General features: G+C 42.9%; 1 protein-coding gene across 3 annotated transcripts in view; it reads right to left on the reverse strand.

The window, feature by feature from the left end:
• Positions 1–5,116: 5,116 nt before the first annotated feature.
• LOC109871007 (SH3 domain-binding protein 4) overlaps positions 5,117–27,310 on the reverse strand; it is an 80,253-nt gene continuing 58,059 nt past the window's right edge. For all 3 annotated transcript variants that reach the window (XM_020461746.2, XM_020461747.2, XM_031805899.1), the window contains 2 exons: positions 7,509–7,697; positions 5,117–6,816 (listed from right to left, as the gene is read on the reverse strand). In XM_020461746.2, coding sequence (XP_020317335.1) covers positions 6,592–6,816; positions 7,509–7,697 — 414 coding nt within the window. In that variant the 3' untranslated portion in view covers positions 5,117–6,591. The remainder of the gene's footprint in view (positions 6,817–7,508; positions 7,698–27,310) is intronic.

A 27,310-nucleotide genomic window follows, 5' to 3' on the forward strand; every position in this document is an offset into this window, starting at 1 on the left:
AAGTAATTGGTGAACCAGGCAAGGCAGTCATCCGAAAAACCGAGGCTCCTGAGTCTGCCGATAAGAATATGGTGATTGACAGAGTCGAAAGCCTTGGCAAGGTCGATGAAGACGGCTGCACAGTACTGTCTTTTATCGATGGCGGTTATGATATCGTTGAGTACCTTGAGTGTGGCTGAGGTGCACCCATGACCGGCTCGGAAACCAGATTGCACAGCGGAGAAGGTGCGGTGGGATTCGAGATGGTCAGTGACCTGTTTGTTGACTTGGCTTTCGAAGACCTTAGATAGGCAGGGCAGGATGGATATAGGTCTGTAACAGTTTGGGTCCAGGGTGTCTCCCCCTTTGAAGAGGGGGATGACTGCGGCAGCTTTCCAATCCTTGGGGATCTCAGACGATATGAAAGAGAGGTTGAACAGGCTGGTAATAGGGGTTGCGACAATGGTGGCAGATAGTTTCAGAAATAGAGGGTCCAGATTGTCAAGCCCAGCTGATTTGTACGGGTCCAGGTTTTGCAGCTCTTTCAGAACATCTGCTATCTGGATTTGGTTAAAGGAGAACCTGGAGAGGCTTGGGCGAGGAGCTGCGGGGGGGGCGGAGCTGTTGGCCGAGGTTGAAGTAGCCAGGCGGAAGGCATGGCCAGCCGTTGAGAAATGCTTATTGAAGTTTTCGATAATCATGGATTTATCAGTGGTGACCGTGTTACCTAGCCTCAGTGCAGTGGGCAGCTGGGAGGAGGTGCTCTTGTTCTCCATGGACTTCACGGTGTCCCAGAACTTTTTGGAGTTGGAGCTACAGGATGCAAACTTCTGCCTGAAGAAGCTGGCCTTAGCTTTCCTGACTGACTGCGTGTATTGGTTCCGGACTTCCCTGAACAGTTGCATATCACGGGGACTATTCGATGCTATTGCAGTCCGCCACAGGATGTTTTTGTGCTGGTCGAGGGCAGTCAGGTCTGGGGTGAACCAAGGGCTGTATCTGTTCTTAGTTCTGCATTTTTTGAACGGAGCATGCTTATCTAAAATGGTGAGGAAGTTACTTTTAAAGAATGACCAGGCATCCTCAACTGACGGGATGAGGTCGATGTCCTTCCAGGATACCCGGGCCAGGTCGATTAGAAAGGCCTGCTCACAGAAGTGTTTTAGGGAGCGTTTGACAGTGATGAGGGGTGGTCGTTTGACTGCGGCTCCGTAGCGGATACAGGCAATGAGGCAGTGATCGCTGAGATCCTGGTTGAAGACAGCGGAGGTGTATTTGGAGGGCCAGTTGGTCAGGATGACATCTATGAGGGTGCCCTTGTTTACAGAGTTAGGGTTGTACCTGGTGGGTTCCTTTGTGTGAGATTGAGGGCATCTAGCTTAGATTGTAGGACTGGCGAGGTGTTAAGCATATCCCAGTTTAGGTCACCTAACAGAACAAACTCTGAAGCTAGATGGGGGGCGATCAATTCACAAATGGTGTCCAGGGCACAGCTGGGAGCTGAGGGGGGTCGGTAGCAGGCGGCAACCGTGAGAGACTTATTTCTGGAGAGAGTAATTTTCAAAATTAGTAGTTCGAACTGTTTGGGTATGGACCTGGAAAGTATGACATTACTTTGCAGGCTATCTCTGCAGTAAACTGCAACTCCGCCCCCTTTGGCAGTTCTATCTTGACGGAAGATGTTATAGTTGGGTATGGAAATCTCTGAATTTTTGGTGGCCTTCCTGAGCCAGGATTCAGACACAGCAAGGACATCAGGGTTAGCAGAGTGTGCTAAAGCAGTGAGTAAAACAAACTTAGGGAGGAGGCTTCTGATGTTGACATGCATGAAACCAAGGCTTTTTCGATCACAGAAGTCAACAAATGAGGGTGCCTGGGGACATGCAGGGCCTGGGTTTACCTCCACATCACCCGCGGAACAGAGAAGGAGTAGTATGAGGGTGCGGCTAAAGGCTATCAAAACTGGTCGCCTAGAGCGTTGGAGACAGAGAATAAGAGGAGCAGGTTTCTGGGCATGGTAGAATATATTCAGGGCATAATGCGCAGACAGGGGTATGGTGGGGTGCGGGTACAGCGGAGGTAAGCCCAGGCACTGGGTGATGATGAGGGAGGTTGTATCTCTGGACATGCTGGTAGTAATGGGTGAGGTCACCGCATGTGTGGGAGGTGGGACAAAGGAGTTATCAGGGGCGTGAAGAGTGGAACTAGGGGCTCCATTGTGAACTAAAACAATGATAACTAACCTGAACAACAGTATACAAGGCATATTGACATTTGAGAGAGACATACAGCGAGGCATACAGTAATCACAGGTGTTGAATTGGGAAAGCTAGCTAAAACAGTAGGTGAGACAACAGCTAATCAGCTAGCACAACAACAGCAGGTAAAATGGCGTAGAGTAGGCAACGGGGCCAACAGATAGAACAAACAAGCAGAATGGAGTACCGTGATTAATGGACAGTCCAGCGTGCATCAGCTATGTAGCCAAGAGATCAGTGTCCAGGGGGCAGCGGTGGATGGGGCAGGGAAGCTGGCCTGGCGAGTGTTATCCAGGTTAAAAAAAACTAACAATGACTAAATAGCTTGTAGCTAGTTAGCTGGTTAGCTTCTGGAGGTTCTTGAGTGTGTTCTAAAAATAAATAAAAAATAATAGCGATTCCGTATCACATTGGGTGAGGCAGGTTTCCTGAAGGTATAAAAAAATTAAAAGTCAAAAGAGATAGAAAGTAAATATGGGTCCGGTGAGCGTTTGAGACGCGGCGATTCAGGCGGTTAGCAGGCCTGTGCTAACAAGCTAACAGTTTGTAGGCCCGGGCTAGACAAGGTAGCAGTTAGCGGGCCGGAGCTGGACAAGCTAGCAGTTAGCAGGCCGAATTAGCAAGCAGGGAGATAGCGAGGGCTAGAGAGTTAGCCTTTGGGGGACGTCGCGATGGGGTGAGTCTGTTTATTCCTCTTCATGCGATGACATCGGTAGACCGGTCGTGGGCCCGGGTATTGTAGCTCAGGAGTAGCACAGGTGCTACGGCCGGGCTAGCTTCAAGCTAAGTGGGTGGAAACGCTAGCCAGGAGTAATCCGAGGTTGCGGTTTAGCTAGATAGCTAGTTGCTGAAAAATCCAGCTGAAAGATGTTCCGTTTGCGGTGGGAATCCGGGGATGAAAAATAAATAGGTCCGTTGTGCTCTGGTTAAAGTCGCGTTGTACGAACAGGCGAGAGCTTTCCGAACTACAGGTTAGCTGATGACCGGTTAGCTGGAGACCGCTAGCATACCCGCTGGTTAGCTGGCTAGCTTCAGTTGAGGGGTCCCGAAGTAAATATAAATACTTTAGGAAAAATAGCTACATTGGGTGAGTCGGGTTGCAGGAGAGTATTTGGAAGCTTAGGGTTTGGCAAAATGTTTTCAAAGAGATATGTGGAGAAAATATGTAAAAAACGAAAAATAAACGATATATACAGGGACACGACAGGACAGGACGACCTACTGCTACGCCATCTTGGGAAACTATACCTACAGTATGGTCCAGGGAGAGAGAGACCTACAGTATGGTGCAGGGAGAGAGAGCGAAAGACCTGCAGTAAGGTGCAAGGAGAGAGAGAGATACCTACAGTATGGTGCAGGGAGAGAGAACAAGAGACCTACAGTATGGTGCAGGGAGAGAGAGACCTACAGTATGGTGCATAGAGAAACATCAACAGTATGGTGAAGGGAGAGACACACCTCCAGTCTGGTGCAGAGAGAGACATACAGTCTGGTGCAGGGAGAGACCCACCTACAGTCTGGTGCAGAGAGAGACCTACAGTATGGTGCAGGGAGAGAGAGACCTACAGTATGGTGCAGGGAGAGAGAGACCTACAGTATGGTGCAGGGAGAGAGAGACATACAGTATGGTGCAGGGAGAGAGAGCGAAAGACCTACAGTATGGTGCAGGGAGAGAGAGAGATACCTACAGTATGGTGCAGGGAGAGAGAGCAAGAGACCTACAGTATGGTGCAGGGAGAGAGAGCAAGAGACCTACAGGATGGTGCAGGGAGAGAGAGACCTACAGTATGGTGCAGAGACACATCTCCAGTCTGGTGCAGAGAGAGACATACAGTATGGTGCAGGGAGAGACACACCTACAGTCTGGTGCAGAGAGAGACATACAGTATGGTGCAGGGAGAGACACACCTACAGTCTGGTGCAGAGAGAGACATACAGTATGGTGCAGGGAGAGACAGACAGTATGGTGCAGGGAGAGACAGACAGTATGGTGCAGGGAGAGAGAGATCTAGAGGCCTACAGTATTGTGCAGAGAGAGACCTATAGTATTGTGCAGAGCGAGAGAGACATACAGTATGGTGCAGGGAGAGAGATAGACATACAGTATGGTGCAGGGAGAGTGAGAGACCTACAGTATGGTGCAGGGAGAGAGAGAGACATACAGTATGGTGCAGGGAGAGTGAGAGACCTACAGTATGGTGCAGGGAGAGTGAGAGACCTACAGTATGGTGCAGGGAGAGACCTATAGTATGGTGCAGGGAGAGAGACATATTGTGCAGTGAGAGAGACCTACAGTATGGTGCAGAGAGAGAGACATACAGTATGGTGCAGGGAGAGAGACCTATTGTGCAGTGAGAGAGACCTTTGGAACCATTTTGCTGGAGTTGTAAACGGTTTGATGGTTGCTTTCAACATCAGACTTTTGGAGTGATGAGAATGCTTGGCAAAGCAGAAAGTTGGACAAACAAACAGGCTGCTGGAGGTCATCCAAAAATTAAACTCCTCCTCTGTTCCATCCATCTCCATCTATTCCTCCTCCTCTCTTTCATGGGTGTCTATCTCTCGCTGGTGTATTTCAACCTCTCTTTCACTTCATCTGTATCAGCCAATTAATTGTTAGTGTCTCACCCCCATCTTACCTTTTTTCTCTCCTCTCAACAGAACATGCTGTATTCTCTGGGATGTCGTTGGGTGGTCAGCACAAACATAATGCTGATTAGAAGACCAAACCTGTTGCATCACTAATATTATTTCCACGCTTGTAATTTCCACGCTTGTAAGGGAAAATGTAATTCAAGAACACAAACAAATCTAACCTGAATATAAATTATTGCTACTGCGGTAAAGAAATCCGATCGTTCAGCAATCAGCATAATGAATTGCGTAAAAAATATTCACATTTTATTTATATTCTCCACAAAAGTATGCAGTCACAAAACAGATGTGAAATGTGTATTAACAACACAAACAGGGGAGAAAACATACCCAGAAACTTTAACAGAGTTTTAGCATTGTAACAGTGGTTGGATATTGAATGAGGCATATATGTAGTTATATGTAGAGTCATATTAACTGGTGACCAGCTTCGGTACAACATTTTCACAAAGTCTAGTATATAAATAACTGCAGGCCATATGGTTTCATTTTAAAAGATAGTTAAGAGAGGTGAAAAAGCGGTGAGAGATGAATTTATTTGAAATGAAAGAACAAAGTTAATCTGTGAGTTATGCACAGTTATTCACTCGGTCCTTAGAAATATGTTCACTAACAAAGTAGTTGAAATAAAAACTGACCACAGTAGGAGGAAACAATAAGAGAGGCCTTTCTTCTGAACAACTCCGACGCTTTATAAATAAACACATTATATTTAGCTCGTTTGACACACGTGACAAGGCTAGAGAACAGGGATACCATTTAGAAACGTTGTCTTTGCACTGGATCGAGTCCACAGTTATGGACGAAAGGTGTCAAAGTGTCTTTAAAAAATGCTGTGCCATATTTAGAGTAAAAAAAATACATACTATGCCAAACAATGAAGATTAAAATAGTATTTGTGAATACTGAGACTGTAGCATTGTGTAGTTTGGCTGGTGGCTATACAAAGATGGGTGGTTGAGGACTTGCAGTCTAGTCCTCCTGGAGGTGATGGGGAGTCTAGTCCTCCTGGAGGTGAGGGAAGTCTAGTCTTCCTGGAGGTGAGGGGGAGTCTAGTCCTCCTAGGGGTGAGGGGGAGTCTAGTCCTCCTAGGGGTGAGGGGGAGTCTAGTCCTCCTAGGGGTGAGGGGGAGTCTAGTCCTCCTAGGGGTGAGGGGGAGTCTAGTCCTCCTAGGGGTGAGGGGGAGTCTAGTCCTCCAATGGGTGAGGGGGGACAGTCTAGCAGTCTAGTCCTCCTAAGGGTGAGGGGGAGTCTAGTCCTTCTAGGGGTGAGGGGGGACAGTCTAGCAGTCTAATCCTCCTGGGAGTAGTCTAGCAGTCCAGCCCCTCACCCCCATGAGGACTAAAGGCAGATTCAGAGGAAGCAAGACTTAGAGGGACCAGACAGACAGCTGTTGTTCAGAATCTTCAATACAAACAGGGAATAAGGTTGTGGAGCATAGGAAGATATGCAAAAATGATCCACAAGGGTAGGGTCAGGGGTGGGGTTAGGGGAGGGTCAAGGGTGGGGATAGGATGGTGATGGACATAGGAAGCACATCAGGAGGCAGAGTCTATATCAACAGTCCAAAGGTTCATCCTCTTCTATCTTTCATCTATACGGGTGGGAAATAAATTGCTTTCCAATTAGCGGAGATATAAGGGAAGGAGACAGGCTGCACCCTATGAGTGATGATGACAATGATTATGGTCAGTTTGGTCTATATGGCACAGTCGTCCTGAGAGGCGGGGCTGAAGGCTGAGCTCCGGAGCGTATCCAGGCAGTTGACGAGGATGAGCGTTCCCGTCAGGTGTTTCCAACGCTTGGTGATGGGGCTCTTCATCTTGTCCAGGCCCATGTGGAGCTCCTGGATCACGTCCCGGTAGCTGTCCCCAATCTGGGCAGCCCACGTCAGTAGGAAGTCATAGGCTGGCTTCCACATGGCCTACACAGGGAGAAAGAGAGAGGTGGCGATTGAAGGGAGCATATTGGACTGACAATAGATCACATGGGAATTGCATGCTGTTTTCTGATGTTTCTATGGTAATAATTAAATAAACTCAGTAACCCTGTGATTAGATTGCCCGCCCTGAGGTTGGGAGTTCGATTTCCCGGCCGCTTCATACCAAAGACTGTAAAAACGCATCTCTGCTTCGTACTCAGCATTAAGGATATAGATTGTAAGGCCCTGTGGTACACTAGCGTCCTATCTGTCCAGGGGGTGTACTTGTACATCAAGCTGCCTCACGCTACAGAAACAGGAGATAGGCTCCTGCTCCTATGAGCTGTTCTAGCTCGCACAAGCAAACGCTCGTGCAAGGTTATTTACTTACTATGGTCATAATGATGTTGTTGGCTTACCCACAGTGCAGCACAGGGAGAGATAAGGACAGAGGACAATGTGGGGTGGTAATTGAAGGGAACATATTGAAGTGAGGGTGACAATAAAATCACATGGAACTGGCATGTTATGCTCCACCAGTTTAACAATGGCTATTGTTTTCTGACATTCATAGTATATCAATCCAAAAGTATGTAAAGCACAAAAAGTATGAACCATTTACAGTTCACAGGTCATGTAATTTCCAAAAGCTGTGTGTAGTATTTCAATAATGCCAGATCAGAACCTAGCCTCACCTCGTTGTCCACCACTCCGTTCCTGTCTCGGTGCGGTCCCTCGTATGCATCCAGCTGCAGACGGGACACTTTGGATAGCCTTTCAGCCAGTTCCCGCCACCGCCCAGCCACCTCCACCGCCGTGGTCAGCAGGACAAAGTCCATCACCAGCCTGGCCACCAGGCCCTGGCAGTCCATCTTCAGCAATGCCTGAGGGGGGAAGACAGAGAATGGTTAAAAAATAAAAACACAAACTGTACATTCTTGCCAGTACAATTCCACGAGAGAGCTGGTCAGGACAGGATAATATACAAAACCCACAGGTACAAACACACACAAGAACAGATGATGGGATTATGGGAAAGATTAAGAGTTTTGTTTCTTGGATATGCTTCTCATTGTTCCTAAATATCCTCTTTCCCATAATCTCAAATATGTGTAATTTCCCATAATCTCAAATCTGTGTAATTTCCCATAATCTCAAATCTGTGTAATTTTCCATAATCTCAAATCTGTGTAATTTTCCATAATCTCAAATCTGTGTAATTTCCCATAATCTCAAATCTGTGTAATTTCCCATAATCTCAAATCTGTGTAATTTTCCATAATCTCAAATCTGTGTAATTTCCCATAATCTCAAATCTGTGTAATTTCCCATAATCTCAAATCTGTGTAATTTTCCATAATCTCAAATCTGTGTAATTTTCCATAATCTCAAATCTGTGTAATTTCCCATAATCTCAAATCTGTGTAATTTCCCATAATCTCAAATCTGTGTAATTTTCCATAATCTCAAATCTGTGTAATTTTCCATAATCTCAAATCTGTGTAATTTTCCATAATCTCAAATCTGTGTAATTTTCCATAATCTCAAATCTGTGTAATTTCCCATAATCTCAAATCTGTGTAATTTCCCATAATCTCAAATCTGTGTAATTTTCCATAATCTCAAATCTGTGTAATTTTCCATAATCTCAAATCTGTGTAATTTTCCATAATCTCAGGTCTGTTATTTTTCAGATGTATTCCGGAGGGCCTGACGGGAACAGAGCCTCTACAGCGGTAGGCACCACCTCACCAGGAGGGCCTGTGTCACGCCTTGGTCTTAGTATTTTGTGTTTTCTTTAATTATTTGTTCAGGCCAGGGTGTGACATGGGTTTATGTTATTGTATTTTCGTATTGGGGTTTGTAGTATTTGGGATCGCGGCTGATTAGGGGTGTTGTATAGGCTTGGCTGCCTGAGGCGGTTCTCAATCAGGAGTCAGGTGCTTCTCGTTGCCTCTGATTGGGAACCGTATTTAGGTAGCCTGAGTTTCGCTTTGTCTTTCGTGGGTGATTGTTCCTGTCTCTGTGTAGTGTTCACCAGATAGGTTGTAATAGGTTTCACGTTCCGTTTGTTGTTTTCGTATTTATTTAGTTATTTCATGTATCGCCGTTTTCTTTATTAAAGATCATGATTAACCACCACGCTGCATTTCGGTCCGACTCTCTTTCAACAAACGAAGAACGCCGTTACAGCCTGACGGGAACAGAGCCTCTACAGCGGTAGGCACCACCTCACCAGGAGGGCTACAGCATCCCAGAGCCATGCAGGCTCCAACTCTCTGGCTCTCTAGGCACCACCTCACCAGGAGGGCTACAGCATTCCAGAGCCATGCAGGCTCCAACTCTCTGGCTCTCTAGGCACCACCTCACCAGGAGGGCTACAGCATTCCAGAGCCATGCAGGCTCCAACTCTCTGGCTCCAGCTAGGTACAGTAGCTGTCTATGCTGCAGGGCTGAGCGGAGGAGAACGATTCTTGTTTGATTAACTCAGCGATAGGCAGGGGAGCAGACCACTGGACAATGTGCCAGTATGGAGCACAGCAAACAGCAGGAAACCCATGCTTTTTTTTACACTACTTCAAATGGAGAAAGAGACTTTTGACTGGCTAGCACTGTGTAAAATGGCTCGTTTCCAAGTGTGTACATGTAAACAGAGAATATCTTTAATGATAAGAAGTAGAAAAGCAGTATTGAGAAGTCAGAACAAAAACAGAGTCTTACCAGTCGGCTCTGGAAGGTCATGGATATTTACACACGCTAATAGCCTTTAACAGCTTGTCTATTGTCCTCATATCACAGCCCAGTTCAGCTCAGCAGGAAAACTACTCCAAACATGTATTTAGTAGGTTCATAACCTAGTACATATATCTTTTTTTTCATGTCTTAACAAGAAGCATAGACTATAAAGTTAATGGTGTCTATATTCATACAATCATCAATAAAAGGTCTAATATCAAATCAAACTTCAATTAAAACTATTTGAATTACATTTAAAATAGTAACACACTAAAAACAATAACATGAATATGTGAACTTTCATTAATAATAATTAATTAATAACAAACTTGTATGCAATCTGTAAATACGAATAAAATTGTTCAAATTGCGAGTCCAGTTGGTTTAGCCACAGAAAACGAAAGCAACCTTCCCGCTAGCCATGATTGGCTGAGATAATGAGTGGGCTGGACATGCTGAGAGATGAGTTTGGCCATATAGCACGCTTCTGTCTATTTGAGCTGGTCAGTATGTATTGGTAATCGTGTCTAACGCTGCTTTTAATGTATTTTTTTTATTGGGTAGTAAAACTGCATACGTCTTGCTTTCCACTTTCTGGAGGACTGAGTTCAGTGGAGTTCGAGTATGATAGCTGAGGAGATGGAGAAAACACCTGTCTCTGGATTACATCTTCAAACTAAGGGCAACCATGGCATCTGCAACTGGAGACGCATCCATCTATAAAAAGGGGTTTAATTTCAAGTTAAAGTGTACTGTTAGCCAACTAACATTAGCTGGCTGGCTCGCTAGCTAACATTACGTGTATGATCTTATTATACGTATCTCAGAGCCATTTTCTAGGCTAGCTAACATTGAACCTGGTTGGTTAACTACCTGCAGATTCATGCAGGGTAGTAACGTCATGAGTTGGGATTATGGTTCATTGATAAGCTAGCTAGATATCTTAACAAAATAATCCACAATGCAAGTAACCAATTCGGGTGCGTTTGTAAATTCAGTCTGGCCAACTACTCCAATTTAAGAGCACTCTCGTCTGAGTGTGGCAGAGTGCAGAATAATTGAAGAATTTGAGTGAGCTGTTCTGTCTGGAAGTAGCTAGCAAGTTAGCTTGGGTGCTTGACTGCTATTTAAAAAAATATATATATTATTATGAACAAAACAAATACAAGAGTACATAAAGCTAACACACAGGGGTATTACATATTGACATACATTTTCAATTTGTCAAAAAGTTTTATTTGCTTTTTAGTTTTTACACTTACAAATCATTTCAAAAATAATATTTAAATTCTATGTGAAGAGGGGTTTGTCTTCCGCCCACTTCATTTTATGGATAAAGAATCTGCCATGAAAAATAAACAAATGAACAATGAAAGTTAAAATCAGGGTCCATATAATTTCGATCAAAATAAAACATAATATCAGTCTTTCAAACTAACATTAATAGTAGTTTATTTGAAAATAAAATCTTCTAACTCACGCCAAAATCTTCTGACATAAAATAAACAAAAATAAAAAGGTTGAGAGTCCCAAGTCACAAAATACACATTTGATATCAATAGCTATTTTGAATCTGTTTATAACAAAGGTCTTTACAGGGGTGCTTGACTGCTGTTGTTAGTACTGAATGCTCATATCAACCCTTAAAGAGATGGGTGTGGCTAAAGCTTAAGAGAGTGTGAATGATGCCGAATGTGAGTAGACAAAGAAGGGCTCTCCAGTAATAGTACCAAAACATTCAAAGGCCATTTTATCAAAAAAGGAAGTTTACAAGTTTAATCATCTTTCAAAGCTAAATGACTTTTCCATTGTTCCTCAAATGCAGTGTATGATATACCATTTTGTAGCTGTGAGGCTACATTAGACCGACTTGAGCCGGTTGGTCACACATTGTACTATGGTCCAAAAAGCATTTCTTCAAGTGGCTACGGCGATGTGCAATACTGTTTTCCATACAACCTTGCAAAGTTCTCACATAACTTTTGCAAGTGGAAATAAGCCAACTCGCTTCACTGTGATACATTTTGTACATATGTACAATGAGAAAACCCTGATGAGATTTTAGCGAGCAGGTGGCCAACTTAAACTGAATATTTCTTATCATTCCATCATCCGGCACACCAATATTCTTCCAGATGGTAAAAATGTGTTTTTGATGCCCAGAGTCCACTACAGCCATATCCATGGGCATGAAATACGTAAATAGCTCTGAGAATCTCAGTTTCAGTCTCTCTTGTTTTCCTGTGTACCTTGGTCTTTGCCTGTGTCCACATACTCTGTTGCATTTTGTGAACTTCATTCTGATGTTGTAGTACACAGTTGTCTGTCCAGTGCATGATGGAGTAATCTGCTTTTTTTTAACCCCAGTTCCATGGAAAAGTCTGCAAGCATTTGTTGCAACCTGTGTGAGCTTGACATGGATCTGTGTTGTTGAGCAGATACAAACAAGGTGGTGAAATCTCAAGTAGACTACATGGAAGTTAAACACATAACACTAAGAGAAAAAAAAAGTTTCTAATGAAATGACATTGAAAATAAACAGGGGCCTGAAAGGCTTAGCAATAATGTAGCCAACTGTATAAACTGCTATGAAATGTCACCGGTGTACACTAGTTGTTAGTTGAAGAATAGGCTACTCGGAGACAAGATTATTAACGCTTTTACAGAGACGCAAACAACTCTGTAATAATAAACACACACAAAACATGTTCATCCTGCCAAAATGACTCCTGGGTCTGTTCTGGCTGCAATGGCAAATCATCTGGAAAGGTGGCCGTCTTTCCTCTGGAAAGGTGGCTGTATCTTGCTGTTCAACTGTCCATTGAGTGAATTTATGGCTTTGTGACTGTGGTAACTAGCGACGCTCAGAGTTTCTGTGCTTGTTTGAGTGGTAAAGGCTGAAGCAATCTACAGCAGATGAAAGTCGAAGAGTGAAGTTGGGGGGAACTGCATCTGCTACAGCTGAAAGTCGGCCACTAATGTGGTTTTCCAACAGAAAGGTTTTCCAACAAAAATGATTTTCTATGTCACACACTCAGTCAGAACACACGTGCCTGGCTGCAAAAGTGCATTGTGCGTGACGTCAGCAGCAGGCGCTCAGCTCGTACACAGGCAGCAGCAGGCCAGCAGCAATTTCAGTAAATTGCAAATCATTGTTGGCTGACTGCAGCAGCAGTAGTGCGGGTTCGACGAGCCAAACCCAATGAATATTGTTGGTCATGTTTGATCTTGAACAGAACTTACAACATCAATCAACATGTGTCAATCAAAATTGTACAGCCAGAAGTACAGAAAAGAGTGGGAGTCTGTAGCTGAACAAATGTCAAATCATATTTTTTGCCGAGATGGCCAGTCAATTTGAGTAACGTTATTGTGTATTCTACGTAATGACGCAGTTTTACGTTATCACGCAATGACATCACAACGTCATTTAGCAACAAATCAACCTGCCTCTAACAACTTACCCTGAAAATTTGTCGGGGGATGTACATATGCACCGTCAGGAAGTCGGATAACTTCTGATGTTTCTAGGAAACCGCTAATGGCAGACATGGAATTCGCCTTCGTTATTGCCGATTAAGTGAAAGATATAAAAAAATCCACTTTTTTACATCATTCACATGATCAACATGTCCCAAGGAATGAATATCCTGATACAGAAATATTAGATACAAGCCCAAGCTCTTCCTAACACTCACAAGACTTATTTTGCATTTTTGTGAGGTTCTCAAAATATAACCAGGTACAGTAGTGAATGAATAGGCTACGACAATGAGAAGGTGTTTTTGCAGCATATGGGATATGGTTGGTTGTTTGCCATTACTTCATGCCCTTGTACCTGTACCTTGTATTATTTGTGATTGTGCAACATGGAATTGTAACAGGTGTGATTAAATGGTCCACAAAGATTCTTACTGAATGCAAATTGACTGCAGTGTATATTTCTTTAATTCACAACCCTTATATTGTTTGTCAGTAAGCATGTAAAGAACAGAATTTGATTCAATTACATGAAGTACACAACAGAACAGTATTAGACTATACAGAGGATAAAATTTAGATTTTGGGCCACTGATCTACACGCAATACCCCACAATGTAAGTGGAATTTTGTTTAGAGAATTTTTTACTAATTAATAACATTTTCTCGAGTCAATAAGTATTCAACGCCTTTGTTATGACCTTAAAACATCCAGGAATAAACATTTGCTTAACAAGTCACATAATAAGTTGCATGGACTCACTGCATGGACTCACTGCATGGACTCACTGCATGGACTCACTGCATGGACTCACTGCATGGACTCACTGCATGGACTCACTGCATGGACTCACTGCATGGACTCACTGCATGGACTCACTGCATGGACTCACTGCATGGACTCACTGCATGGACTCACTGCATGGACTCACTGTTTGCAATAATGGTAAATAATTATATAAATGAAACTGAGATTTGAAAAGTTCAGACTTGTTCCACAGATTTTAATGTTTTGCTTTTTTGTTGTTGTTGCACAATAACTTATTGTCTGTAATGTCACAGACTCTCAGACGCTCTGCTGAAGAGAAGAGTATCCGGATGCGTTTTTAATAACCTCCCACCCTGGCACTCCCCAGAGTTTTAGGACCTGATTGTGTCAGCAGAACGGAAAAGGGCCGAGCAAGCTTATGGGGAGAAAAAGCGCAGTCAGAATGAAAACCGGAGCAACCGTCCACGTCAAACGCAGCCTTACCCAAAACAACCGAATGTGCAATAAACCACAGACTATTTTCACTGACTCTTCACACTTGCTCCTCAAGAGAATTATTGCACCGACTCCCACTCATTCACCCAGCCTTACATATACACAGAACATCCTCTTCTTTAGTACTTGTATTTTTTTTAAATAAATTGTCTTGATATTACGTTTAAAAAATATATATAAACGTGTATTGCACCGCTGAGAGCGTGTCATTTTTTTGTTATTTCATAACTTATTTTTTGGAAGGGGATTTGGGAATATATCATTTCTTACTTATATGTTTTATGTTATAAATGTTTTATATTTTTTATTAGAAATGTAGTGTATATTATGACACCTACAAAGGACTGTTAAAACCCACATTTATTCAAATGTGTTTTTCCCTGCCAAGAAGATTCCTTTCGTTTGAAAGTAAAAAATAAAAGAAATCCATTGTTGTTGTAATGATTTCTTTACAGTCAAGTTTTTTCCATCGTATTTTAAAGAACTTGTAGAAAATATTGAATCATTTGTTTGGAGCAATAACATGCAAAACACCTTAGTTCTTCCGACTGGCAATGGGAGTGGCTAGTCTTCAGAGCTGTAAGGATAATTAGGAGTCTGAAACTATTTTGTGGCAGTGTAGTCAATGGCTTGTTTCTGTACATCTAATCTGTTTGGAGTCTCGTCCAGACCAACCACTCACCCTTTAAAACCCTCAGTCTTGTCAAGTTGAGGTGAAAGCAAACTATGCCTGTGCTCATGGAATCTGAATATGTTTTCATGTAGCACAGCCTCAGGCAGAGAGAATCATAGGGCATGACTGAAGTGCAGCATGCAAAGTCATTCACCCAAACACATATATGAACACACAACAAACCCATATACACGCCAAAGACTCATCGTTTACTGATACTGAGCAATCACAGCACACATGGTTAAGCTCAGTGACTCGTGACTGATCAGTTCTCTGACTAGCAGACTCAGAGCTCCGCCAACTAAAGCTCTTATTTGTTCCACGGGCAGGAATACATGGAATGACAGGAAACGGGCAGGGTGGGGGGGGGGGGTGTGGTTGGTGGAGATGCTCTCTCTCTCTGTGTGTACAGAGACATAGACAGGTTACAGACAAGAGCATAACATAGCGGGATGCATGCCTGGAGTTCCTGCTAACGTCTACCCAGGAATGCACAGTTTCAGCCCAGATCAGAGTTCAATAGCAGAGGGAGTTTCCACTTCAGTCCAGTCTACATTATATATACCCTTCTCCAGAGAGAATAACAAGGACATTCAAAAGAAGGATTCTGTTCCCATCTGTGTGCATTTGTACAGGATAAATAAGACCTGAGACAAGCACCTGCTTCCTCTCTGGATAACAGCAACAGGAAATTTCCTGCAGGAATCAAGGAGATTGCTTCCCAAGTCACCTTCAGCTAGGTCCTGACCCAGCCAGGAGTCCTGGTGCTCTGCTCACACCTGACCCAGCCAGGAGTCCTGGTGCTCTGCTCACACCTGACCCAGCCAGGAGTCCTGGTGCTAAAAGACATACAATAATACTGCACATATAGAGCCAGTAAAGTTGACTTTGCACACAACACAAACAGTTTCAGTGTTGACCTACACTGAGTGCACAAAACATTAAGAACACATTCTCTTTCCATTACAGACTGACCTGGTGAATCCAGGTGAAAGCTATGATTCCTTATTGATGTCACCTGTTAAATCCACTTCAAATTCGGTATAGATGAAGGGGAGGAGACAGGTTAAATAAGGATGTTAAAGCCTTGAGACATGGATTGGTGTATGTGTGCCATGCAGTGTGAATGGGCAAGACAACATGTTTAAGTGCCTTTGAACAAGGTAATGTGGTAGGTGCCAGGCGCACCGGTTTGAGTGTATCAAGAACTGAAACACTGCTGGGTTTTTCATGTTCAACAGTTTCCCGTGCATCAACAAAGGTCCACCACCCAAAGGACATCCAGCCAACTTGACACAACCGTGGGAAGCATTGGAGTCAGAAAAGAAGAACTGAGCACACTGCTGCTCATGCTCCCTGGTGATATTTATTTACAACATTTTGACTGATGGATGTCTTCATCAGGCATCCATATCCCAGGTGCGGGTGGAAGGTAAGAAATGACAATTATTGACTAAGGGTTGGACATAGTCGTCAATATATCCATTGTTGAGGAGTGGATGTGGGGTGAAAGGTTATGAGCACAGAGCATAATGAATATAGCTACATACTCAAAAGACAATATGTGACCGACCGGTTTGATTTGGTCTTATGTAGCAAAATTTGAAAGTGTTTTTTTAATATTGGATAAAAGTAGAGGCTAGATGGTATATCATACACTACAGTTGAGGAACAATGGGAAAGTAATTCTGTTTTGAAAGTTGATAAACTTGTATCCTCACTTTTGAGAAAAGGGTTCTTGAATATTTGGTACCTACTGGAGAGCTCTTCTTTGTCTACAACCATTCATTTTTTACATTTATTTAACCTTTATTTAACCTTTATTTAACTAGGCAAGTCAGTTAAGAACAAATTCTTATTACAATGACGGCCTACCGGGGAACTGCCTTGTTAAGGGCAGAACGACAGATTTTTACCTTGTCAGCTCGGGAATTCGATCCAGGAACTCAATGCTCTAACCACTAGGCTATCTGCCACATTGTTCACACCCTCTTAAGCCTTAGCCCCACCCATCTTTTTAAGCCTTAGCCCCACCCATCTTTTTAAGCCTTAGCCCCACCCATCTTTTTAAGCCTTAGCCCCACCCATCTTTTTAAGCCTTAGCCCCACCCATCTTTTTAAGGATTCACATGTGCGAAACAACCAAAGATTTCAAGACTAAAGGCTGGTTTATACTATGGGTGTGTTTGGAAATTTAATCTGGAGTGCCAGGGTGATCAGAGTGTGCTCTCTGGGCATTCGTAAACTCAGAGTGTTGTCAGATTGTCAATTCATAAATTCAGTGTTTCGCTCTCGGAGCGTTCAGAGCGCACACTGGACGCTCTGGCCGAGGTGTAGGGTTGATCCGAGTGTTCTGACCAAAACAGCAGCAGTCAAGCACCCAAGCTAACATTGGCTAGCTTGCTAGCTACTTCCAGACACAAATGAGAGAACAGCTCACTGACCATTTTTACTCACCCTAGCAAAGCTGGTTAGGCTGTTTATGTTATCCAGAGTGTTGGTGACTGCAATTGTGCAGCTGGCAACAATTGAATTACTATTTTATGCCAACGTTTACTGACACCGGCCATATTCAACTGGTGTTAAGTGTTTGTAAATTTGTCAGTTATTCTGCACTCTCTCTGTTCTCTGAAATTGGAGTAGATAGCTGGTAAATTTGCTCAGGCTACGTCTATCGACAGTTGTCACAATGACATCATGAATATTCTATTGAAATTGTTACTTGTATAGTGGAGTCTTTTGTTTAGACATGTAGCTAGCTAGCTAAACAATGAACCATAATCCCAACTCATAACATCACTACCCTGCATGAATCTGCAGGTAGATAACCAACCAGGTTCAACGTTAGCTAGCTAACAGGCTATAACTAGCAATGCAAATGGCTCTGAGATAAGAATAATATCACTACACAGATCATGCACTTAACACTAGCTAGCTAGCTAACAGTACACTAACTTGAAATGAAAACAACTTTGACAAAATTAGAAACATGTAATATATTAAAATGTTGCTAGCTAGACTATCTTACCCGTATATATGGATGGACGCTTCTCCCTCTCTGTCACGGATGCCATATTCGCAAACAACCAGAATAATTTTCTACATCTCCTTAGCTATTATACTCGAATTCCACTGGTTTCAAAACTTGGTCCTCCAGAAAGTGGAGAGCAATGCTTTTGCAGTTCAATGTGATATCTTTCAAAAAAGCCACGGGAAGATTGCTGTCTTTTTCTGTGGCTAAACCAACTAGGCTCATAATTTTACAAATGTATTCGTATTTTCAGATGGCATACATGTTTGTCATTTAGGGACATGAAAGTTCCAGAAGGCAAAAAATATATAAAAAATGTTCAAAATGGCCCTCCTGTGAAGTAGTGACACACGAAAATGAAGTGTTAATACTGTTATGATGCGTGACACGAATCATGTATTTACATTGTCAAGAGTCGTATGATAACATCTCAGCACTGGGACAGGATTCAAGGAAGTTTGAGCAAACATATTTTTTAAATTTTTATGGTATTTGAAGTCAATTTCTACTTAATAATTTTCCACCAATAGACAATGGGTTAAATCCACGCAGGGCATAATTGCCAGCTTCAGGCCACAGACCATCACAGATAGCTGAAGAGGAATTATACGCGGTGCTGTTATCCTCAAATGTCACTGAGGAATAAAGGATTGTTGTTTTGTGTGTGATGCGTTTGTGGCTGTGTGTCTGAGTGTGTGTGTGTGTTTCTGAATGTGTGTGTGTGCGAGTGGTTTAGCTAAATGTCACAACGATTGTTTACACCAGCACAGCAGTCAGTACGCAAACTCTGCACTGCATAAATCATCTCACTGAATGCAACTCCGGCAAGCATATTTCTGAGAGGGGCAGGCGGGGCTTTACACAGCGTGAATCAGTCTTAGCTAGATCGTTTACTACTTGTAAACAAAGTGTATGAAAGCAAGATCTAAGGATAGCTCCGAGTGATCAATGGCAGGTTGAGAACTGAGGGAGTTCATTTGAGGAATGTGATGCTTCTTGAAGAATAGCGATATCTCTCGTCTCTCTAGACTCCTTATTCTCTAATCATCCCGAGGGCTCCCGAGTGGTGCAGTGTTCTAAGGCACTGCATCTTAGTGCTTGAGGCTTCACTATAAACACTGGTTCGATCCTGGGCTGTATCACAACTGGCTGTGATTGGGAGTCCCATAGGGCGGTGCACAATTGGCCCAGCGCTGTCCGGGTTTGGGGAGGATTTGACCGGGGTAGGCCATCATTGTAAATAAGAATTTGTTCTTAACTAAAAATATTTTAAAAAATGTATATAATCTCCCATTACTCATGTACTGTGTATATCGGCTTTGTCAGTCTCTCTACTTCCATCTTATCCACCTCTCTTCTATTTCGCTCTCCATTTCTGCTCCCTCGTTCCATCTCAGCCACACTCATTTTAGTCACGCTCTCGTTCTCTTAGTTCTACTTTTCCCTTTCAACCTGTAGGCGCTCTTCATGTTTTCCTTTTTGAATACACATATCCAACTGAACGCCTCCATACCCTCAACCAAAACAAGTGTCTGCTTAGCTGCGATTAGAGAATTCTGGGTTCTGATTGTGTCACTCCACCCCTCTGCATGAACCCCCTCCATTCTACCCAGACTGGCAGAAGAGTGAAAACAAACAAATGTCTCAAATCTCCGGAGGGAAACAGATATGGAGAGCTGTCAACTGCACCATCACAGTAGTTGGCCACACCTTACTGCTGAAGGAGGGAAGGAAGGGTGGGAGGGAGGGAGAACAGAAGAGCGTTGATCAGAAAGTGAAGAACAGAAGATGGAGTCTAGGGATGCTGGGAAAAAAGGGGAGCTGTGTACAAAAATGGCAAAGCACAGAGCTAACCGCACATAATCATCTCGATGGCCGCTTCCAACTTTCAAAGTAGTCTTCCAGAAACAGATTGTTATTATTACTCCTGAGTACTACCAACTGCATGGGATCTCCCTCTCCGCAAATAATTCAAAGAGTAGAGTAGGGGTCTGCTACAGAGTTGGGAACGAAATCCCTCTCAGCGCAGGACACATTGGGGTGCCCACCTACGCGGTTTAGAACCTCTCCAGATTTCCCTTTTTCCCCAAATCCTATTTGCAGAATGGAACGGGTGCAAAGGTGTCTCGGTCAGAGCCCATCTGAAAACTGAAGTCAGTATACACACACAAACACTCTCTGGCCTCCAATTCACGACCCAACAACACTGGACAGCACATGGAGCATTTCTGCATAATTGTCTGGTCCTAGCTGGGCTGAGGTAGGTTGTCTGGTAATAGCTGAGCTGAGGTAGGTTGTCTGGTAATAGCTGGGCTGAGGTAGAGGGGCTATCCAAGGGGGTAAAGGGGAGGTCAAGTGGACAGCAGGCGCCTCTTGGTCCATAACTGGCGCTTCTGTTTAGCCTTAACAATGAGACAGGAAACATCTGTGGGGCTGTGATCCTCCACAGAGACATATCCTGGCCCACGTCCATCATACACCAAACTCCATGGTCATTACACACAGACCTCTGGTTATCAGAATGGGGTTGATACAAGCCCACATTATTGTTATGTGCAGATGCAACAGGATTCTGTGAAATTAATAAAATTGACCTTTTTGTAGAGGTTGATATTTTTCGTAAGAGAAAATCAAGTCAAATTTCAAAGTGGAAATTAAAGCCTTTTTAAAACACCAATATACTACAAGTTTTAAATTTCTCTCAGTGATCAAATTAAGAGCCTACATTTGTGAGAGTCTAGAAGACCCAATACACATAAAACACAAAATAGACACAAAATAGTGTGATTATTTTTTGTCTCTCAGTCAGTGACCTGGCTGGCTGTTTGATGTTGCAGTGCAGAGCTCAGACATCACAGCTGAGGCTTGATTTCATACACAAAGAGTGAGTGAGAACATCCGTACATCTTACAGAGAATTGGGTTCTTTCTACATTGAACAAAAATTTGAATGCAACCTGTAATGTTTTGGTCCCATGTTTCCCGAGCTGAAGTAAATGATCCCAGAAATGTTCCTTACGCACTTAAAACATATTTCCCTCAAATTTTAGGCATACATTTGTTTACATGCCTTTTAGTAGCATTCCTCTTTCGCCAAGATAATCCATCCACCTGACAGGTGTGGTATATCAAGAAATGGCTTGATCATTACACAGGTGCTGGGGACAATAAATGGCCACTCTAAAATGAGCAGTTTTGTCACACAACACAATGGAACAGATGTGTCAAGTTGAGGGAGCGTGCAATTGGCATGGTGACTGCTATAATGTCCACCAGAGCTGTTGCCAGATAATTTAATGTTAATTTCTCTACCATAAGCCACCTCCAACGTCGTTTTAGAGAATTTGGCAGTAGGTCCAACCGGTCACACAACATGTAACCACGCCAGCCCAAGACCTCCACATCCGGCTTCTTCACCTGCAGGATCGTCTGAGAACAGCCACCCAGACAGCTGATGAGACTGTGGGTTTGCACAACCAAAGAATTTCTGCACAAACTGTCAGAAACCGTATCCGGGAAGCTCATCTGTGTGCTCGTCGTCCTCACCAGGGTCTTGACCCGACTGCAGTTCGGCATCGTAACCGACTTCAGTGGGCAAATGCTGAACTTCGATAGCCACCGGCTATCTGGAGAAGTGTGCTTTTCACGGATGAATATCAGTTTCAAATGTACAGGGCAGGTAGCATGTATGGCGTTGTGTGGGCGAGCGGTTTGCTGATGTCAATTTTGAGCGATGGCAGTGTGGCATAGGCAAGATGCAGTAGATGGTAGAGAATACAGTATATACAAATGAGATGAGTAATGTAGGATATGTAAACATTACTAAAGTGACGTTATTTAAAGTGACTAGAGATATCTTAAGTCTATTCATTAAAGTGGTCAGAGATTTGAGTCAGTATGTTGGCAGCAGCCACTCTATGTAAGTGATGGCTGTTTAACAGTCTGATAGCCTTGAGATAGAAGCTGTTTTTCAGTCGCTCGGTCCCTGCTTTGATGCACCTGTACTGACCTCGCCTTCTGGATGATAGCGGGGTGAACAGGCAGTGGCTCGGGTGGTTTTTGTCCTGGTTGATCTTTATGGCCTTCCTGTATCATCGGGTGCTCTGGAGAGCCTTGCGATTGAGGTCGGTGCAGTTGCCTTACTAGGGGGTGATACAGCCCGACAGGATGCTCTAAAAAAAGTTGCATCTGTAAAAGTTTGTATGTTTTAGGTGACAAGCCACATTTCTTCAGCCTCCTGAGGTTGAAGAGGCGCTATTGCGCCTTTACCACGCTCTCTGTGGAGCGTTTGTCCATGATGTGTATGCCGAGGAACTTAAAACTTACTACCCTCTCCACTACTGTCCCGTCGATGTGGATAGGGGGGTGCTCCCTCTGCTGTTTCCTGAAGTCCATGATCACCTCCTTATTTTGTTGACGTTGAGTGAGAGGTTATTTTCCTGACACCACACTCCGAGGGCCCTCACCTCCTCCCTGTAGGCCGACACATCATTGTTGGTAATCAGGCCTATCACTGTAGTGTTGTCTGCAAACTTGATGATTGAGTTGGAAGTGTGCATGGCCACGCAGTCATGGGTGAAGAGAGAGTACAGGAGAGGGCTGAGAAATCACCCTTGTGGGGCCCCAGTGTTGAGGATCAGCGGTGTGGAGATGTTTTCTACCCTCACCACCTGGGGGCGGCCCTTCAGAAAGTCCAGGACCCAGTTGCACAGGGGGATGTTGAGACCCAGGGTTTCGAGCTTAATGATTGGAGGGTACTATGGCGTTAAATGCTGAGCTGTAGTCAATGAACATCATTCTTACATAGGTATTCCTCTTGTCCAGATGAGATAGGGCAGTGTGCAGTGTTATGGCGATTGCATTGTCAGTGGACCTATTGGGGCGGTAAGCAAATTGGAGTGGGTCTAGGTAGGGTGGAGGTGATATGATCCTTGACTAGTCTCTCAAACCACTTCATGATGATAGAAGTGAGTGCAATGGGGTGATAGTCATTTAGTTCAGTTACCTCAGCTTTCTTGGGAACAGGAACAATTGTGGCCATCTTGAAGCATGTGGGAACAACAGACTGGGATAGGGATTGATTGAATAGGTCTGTAAACACACCAGCCAGCTGGTCTGCACATGCTCTCAGGATGCAGCTAGGGATGCCGTCTGAGCCGGTTTAAATGTTTTACTCACGTTGGCCATGGAGAAGGAGAGTCCAGAGGCTTTGGTAGCGGGCCGTGTCAGTGGTATTGTATTGTCCTCAAAGCGTGCAAAGAAGTTGTTTAATTTGTCTGGGAGCAAGACATTGATGTCTGCGATGGGGCTGGTTTTCTTTTTGTAATCCATGATTGACTGTAGACCCTGCCACATACGTCTCGTCTTTGAGCTGTTGAATTGCGACTCTACTTTGTCCCTATACTGACTCTTTGCTTGTTTGATTGCCTTACAGAGGGAATAGCTGCACTGTTTGTATTCGGTCATGTTTCCAGTCGCCTTGCCATGATTAAAAGCGGTGGCTCGCGCTTTCAGTTTTAAGTTATTGCTGCCATCAATCCACAGTTTCTGGTTAGGAAAGGTTTTAATAGTCACACTTTGCATAGTATGTGTGCAATATTCATCACATCAACGCTTGGCAGTCAGGCTCTTCTATTGATTTGACCATTACAGCACTTGTGAGTCTAGACAACATTTTAATGCTAAGTTGTCCTCAGCATTTAGTCTCGGTCTGCTAACTGTTTTTTAAGATGCAGAGCAACAGGATAATAATGACAAAAACAATTCCTTTAGAAGACACTCTCTTGCGCTTTGCTTTGTCTGTCAGTTTTATGTAATCCCAAACTTAACAAGAATATATGATTTACAGTTCATAAAAGGAAATCGGTCAATTGAAATGAAGAAATTAAGCTCTAATCTATGGATTTCACATGATTGGGAATACAGATATGCATGTTGTTCACAGATACCTTAAAAAAACAGTCAGTATTTGGTGTTACCACCATTTGCTTCATGTAGCACGACATCTCCTTCATATAGAGTTGATCAGGTTGTTAAATAAACTGATTTAGAAGCTTTGTCATTTCCTTCCTAAGTGGGAGTCTGATATAACAAATGCCATGGAGAAAGTAACACAAAATATAGTTAAAAAGCAGGGCACAAACAAGAACCCATACAGGGTTACAACACACACACACTATATGTAGTGATCACACACACATAGGATGTAGTGATTAAAATAAAGTAGCCATATCTTGGACGTAATAATATATTGTATAAGAGGTCATATCAGAAGTTCTGTAGTGATTCTTAAGTTGATGATGTAAAGAATATTCGCTAGTCTGTAGTGTGTAAGCAACCAGACACTAGACTTAAAATATTTATTAAATTGCTTACTCCAGTTACTAATAAGTATGCAACCATTAAGAAAATGAAAAAACTTAAATCCCCTTGGATTGATGAGGAATTGAAAAATTGTATGGTGTAGAGGGATGAGGCAAAAGGCTTGGCAAATAAGTCTGGCACAACCGATTGGTAAACGTGCTGCAAATTGAGAAATCATGTGACTAAAATCAATAAAAATAATAAGAAACTATACTATGAAACAAAAATAAATTATATAAAAGTTTGAGTAAAAAGCACCTTAAATGAAATTTAGGGAAAAACATGCTAACTTGGCATTCATTGAATCAGATGGCTCATTCATCACAAAACCCACTGATATTGCACACTACTTTATTATTTGTTTCAAGACTTATGCATCACATGCCAGCAAACAAACGCTGACACTACACATCAAGTATATATATATGACCGAATTATGAAAGACAAGCGTTGTATTTTTGAATTCTGTAAAGTGAATGCGGAAGAGGTGAAAAGAATGGTTGACTATCAACATGACAAGCCACTGGGGATGGAACATTTCTGGGGAAAATAGCAGACGATATTACCACTCCTATTTGCCATATCTTCAATTTAAGCCTACTAGAAAGTGTGTGCCACAGGTCTGGAGGGACGCAAAAGTCAATCCGCTACCGGAGAATAGTTAAGAACGCTTTACTGGATCAGTCAGCCTGTTAGCAAACCTTAGTAAACTTTTGGAAAAAATGGCGTTTAACCAGATACAATGCTATTTTACAGTAAAAAAAATGATAACCGACTTTCAGCACACTTATAGGGAAGGACATTCAACAAGCACAGCACTTACACAAATGACTGATGATTGTATCATCAATTTCTCTCAGCCAAAGATTGTGGGGGTTGTTTTGTTAGACTTCAGTACAGCTTTTGACATTATTGATCATAGTCTGCTGCTGGAAAAACGTGTTATGGCTTTACACATCCTGCTTTATTGTGGATAATGACTTAAATGTCGAATAGAACACAGAGGGGTGTTCTTTAATGGAAGCCTCTCCAACATAAATCAGGTAGAATTAGGAATTCCCCAGGGCAGCTGTCTAGGCCCCTTTCTTTAGTAAAGATTTTTTTTAAGTCATGCCACTGGCTTTGAGTAAAGCCAGCGTGTCTGTGTTTGCGGGTGTCTCAACACTATACACGCCAGCTACTACAGCAACTGAAATGACTGCAACACTTAAAGAGTTGCAGTTATTTTCAGAATGGGTGGCAAGGAATAAGTTAGTCCTAAATATTATAATATAAAATCATTGTATTTGGAACAAATCATTCACTAAACCCTAAACCACAACTAAATCTTGTAATAAATAATGTGGAAATGAGCAAGTTGAGGTGCCTAAACTGCTTGGATAAAACATATTGATACAACAGTAGCTAAGATGGGGAGAAGTCTGTCCATATTAAAGCACTACTCTTCCTTCTTAACAATACTATCAACAAGGCAGGTCCTAGTTTTGTCGCACCTGGATGACTACTGTTCAGTCCTGTGGTCGGTCACGTGCCACAAAAAGGGATGTAGGAAAATTATATTTGGCTCAGAACAGGGCAGCATGGCTGGCCATTAAAAGTACATGGGGAGTTAACATTAATGATATGCATCTTTCATGGCTCAAAGTGGAGGAGAGATTGACTTCATCACTACTTGTTTTTATAAGAAGTGTTGACAAGCTAAATGTACCAAGCTGTCGGTTTAAACTACTAGAGGCACACAGTTCTACACAGAGCCATGGCTACATGGAACTCTATTCCACATTAGGTAACTGATTCAAACAGTAGAATTAGATACAATTATTTTTAAAACAGGTAAAAACATACCTTACGGAACAACGAGGACTGTGAAGAGACACACACACACACACAAAAGCTACAGACACACGTATACAAGTGCTACCACACGCATCTACACACACATGTACATTGTAATATTATTGTATGGTGGTATTATACATTTTCTATTGTAGATATGTAGTGGTGTAATAATGTTATATGATGTACTGTTTTATCTTGTGTTTTATATGTAATGTAAGTGCCTTAACGGGTTTGGACCCCAGTAAGAGTAGCTGCTGCCTTGGCAACAGCTAATGGGGATCCCTAATAAATACAAATACACGCACGCACGTGTGTCAAAAGCAGTGGACGATTACACTTTTCTTGAGAAACATCCTGTTCAATACCTATTAGGCTTGGGTGGTATCCAATTTCTCATACTTTAAATCCCAGGATGGTAGAGGAATGGTATTACCGGCATAGCACACAAGGAGGCGCTATAGGCAAAATGCTAACAAGATTAGCACAAGTAATAGCGAAATCACACAGATGCTGTTAGTTGATATGTTAATTTTCTCGTTAGCATTTAGCTAATTACAAAGACAGGCAAATCCAGATCATTAATTTATACAAGCATAGCTAGTAGCTACCGAATATAATTTTCAGTGTGTGGGAAAAAATTCAGGCGTAAGTGAATGAGAGTAATTGTGCAAATAAACCAAGTTGTGATGCATACTTTTCAAAAGGAAAAAAACACTAGTAGGAAGCACAGAGAAAAATGGCAGCTGTACAGTTAACTCAGATAACAGAGCTGATTTCTAAAACAAGGAAGAAAGCTGAGACTCGCCGATAGAACGCTACGGACTCAACAGCAGAGACTCGCCGATAGAACGCTACGGACTCACCAGCAGAGACTCGCCGATAGAACGCTATGGACTCACCAGCAGAGACTCGCCGATAGAACACTATGGACTCACCAGCAGAGACTCGCCCATAGAACACTATGGACTCACCAGCAGAGACTCGCCCATAGAACACTATGGACTCACCAGCTCCCACTTTCTCTTGTTGTGCTCTTGACAACAAACATGTGAATGGCTCAACTGTTCTGGGGAACTATGGTAAACATCATAAAGTAAAATAATGTGACCTGT

This window comes from Oncorhynchus kisutch, linkage group LG26 (genome assembly GCF_002021735.2).
Source record: "Oncorhynchus kisutch isolate 150728-3 linkage group LG26, Okis_V2, whole genome shotgun sequence".
Classification (NCBI taxonomy): domain Eukaryota; kingdom Metazoa; phylum Chordata; class Actinopteri; order Salmoniformes; family Salmonidae; genus Oncorhynchus; species Oncorhynchus kisutch.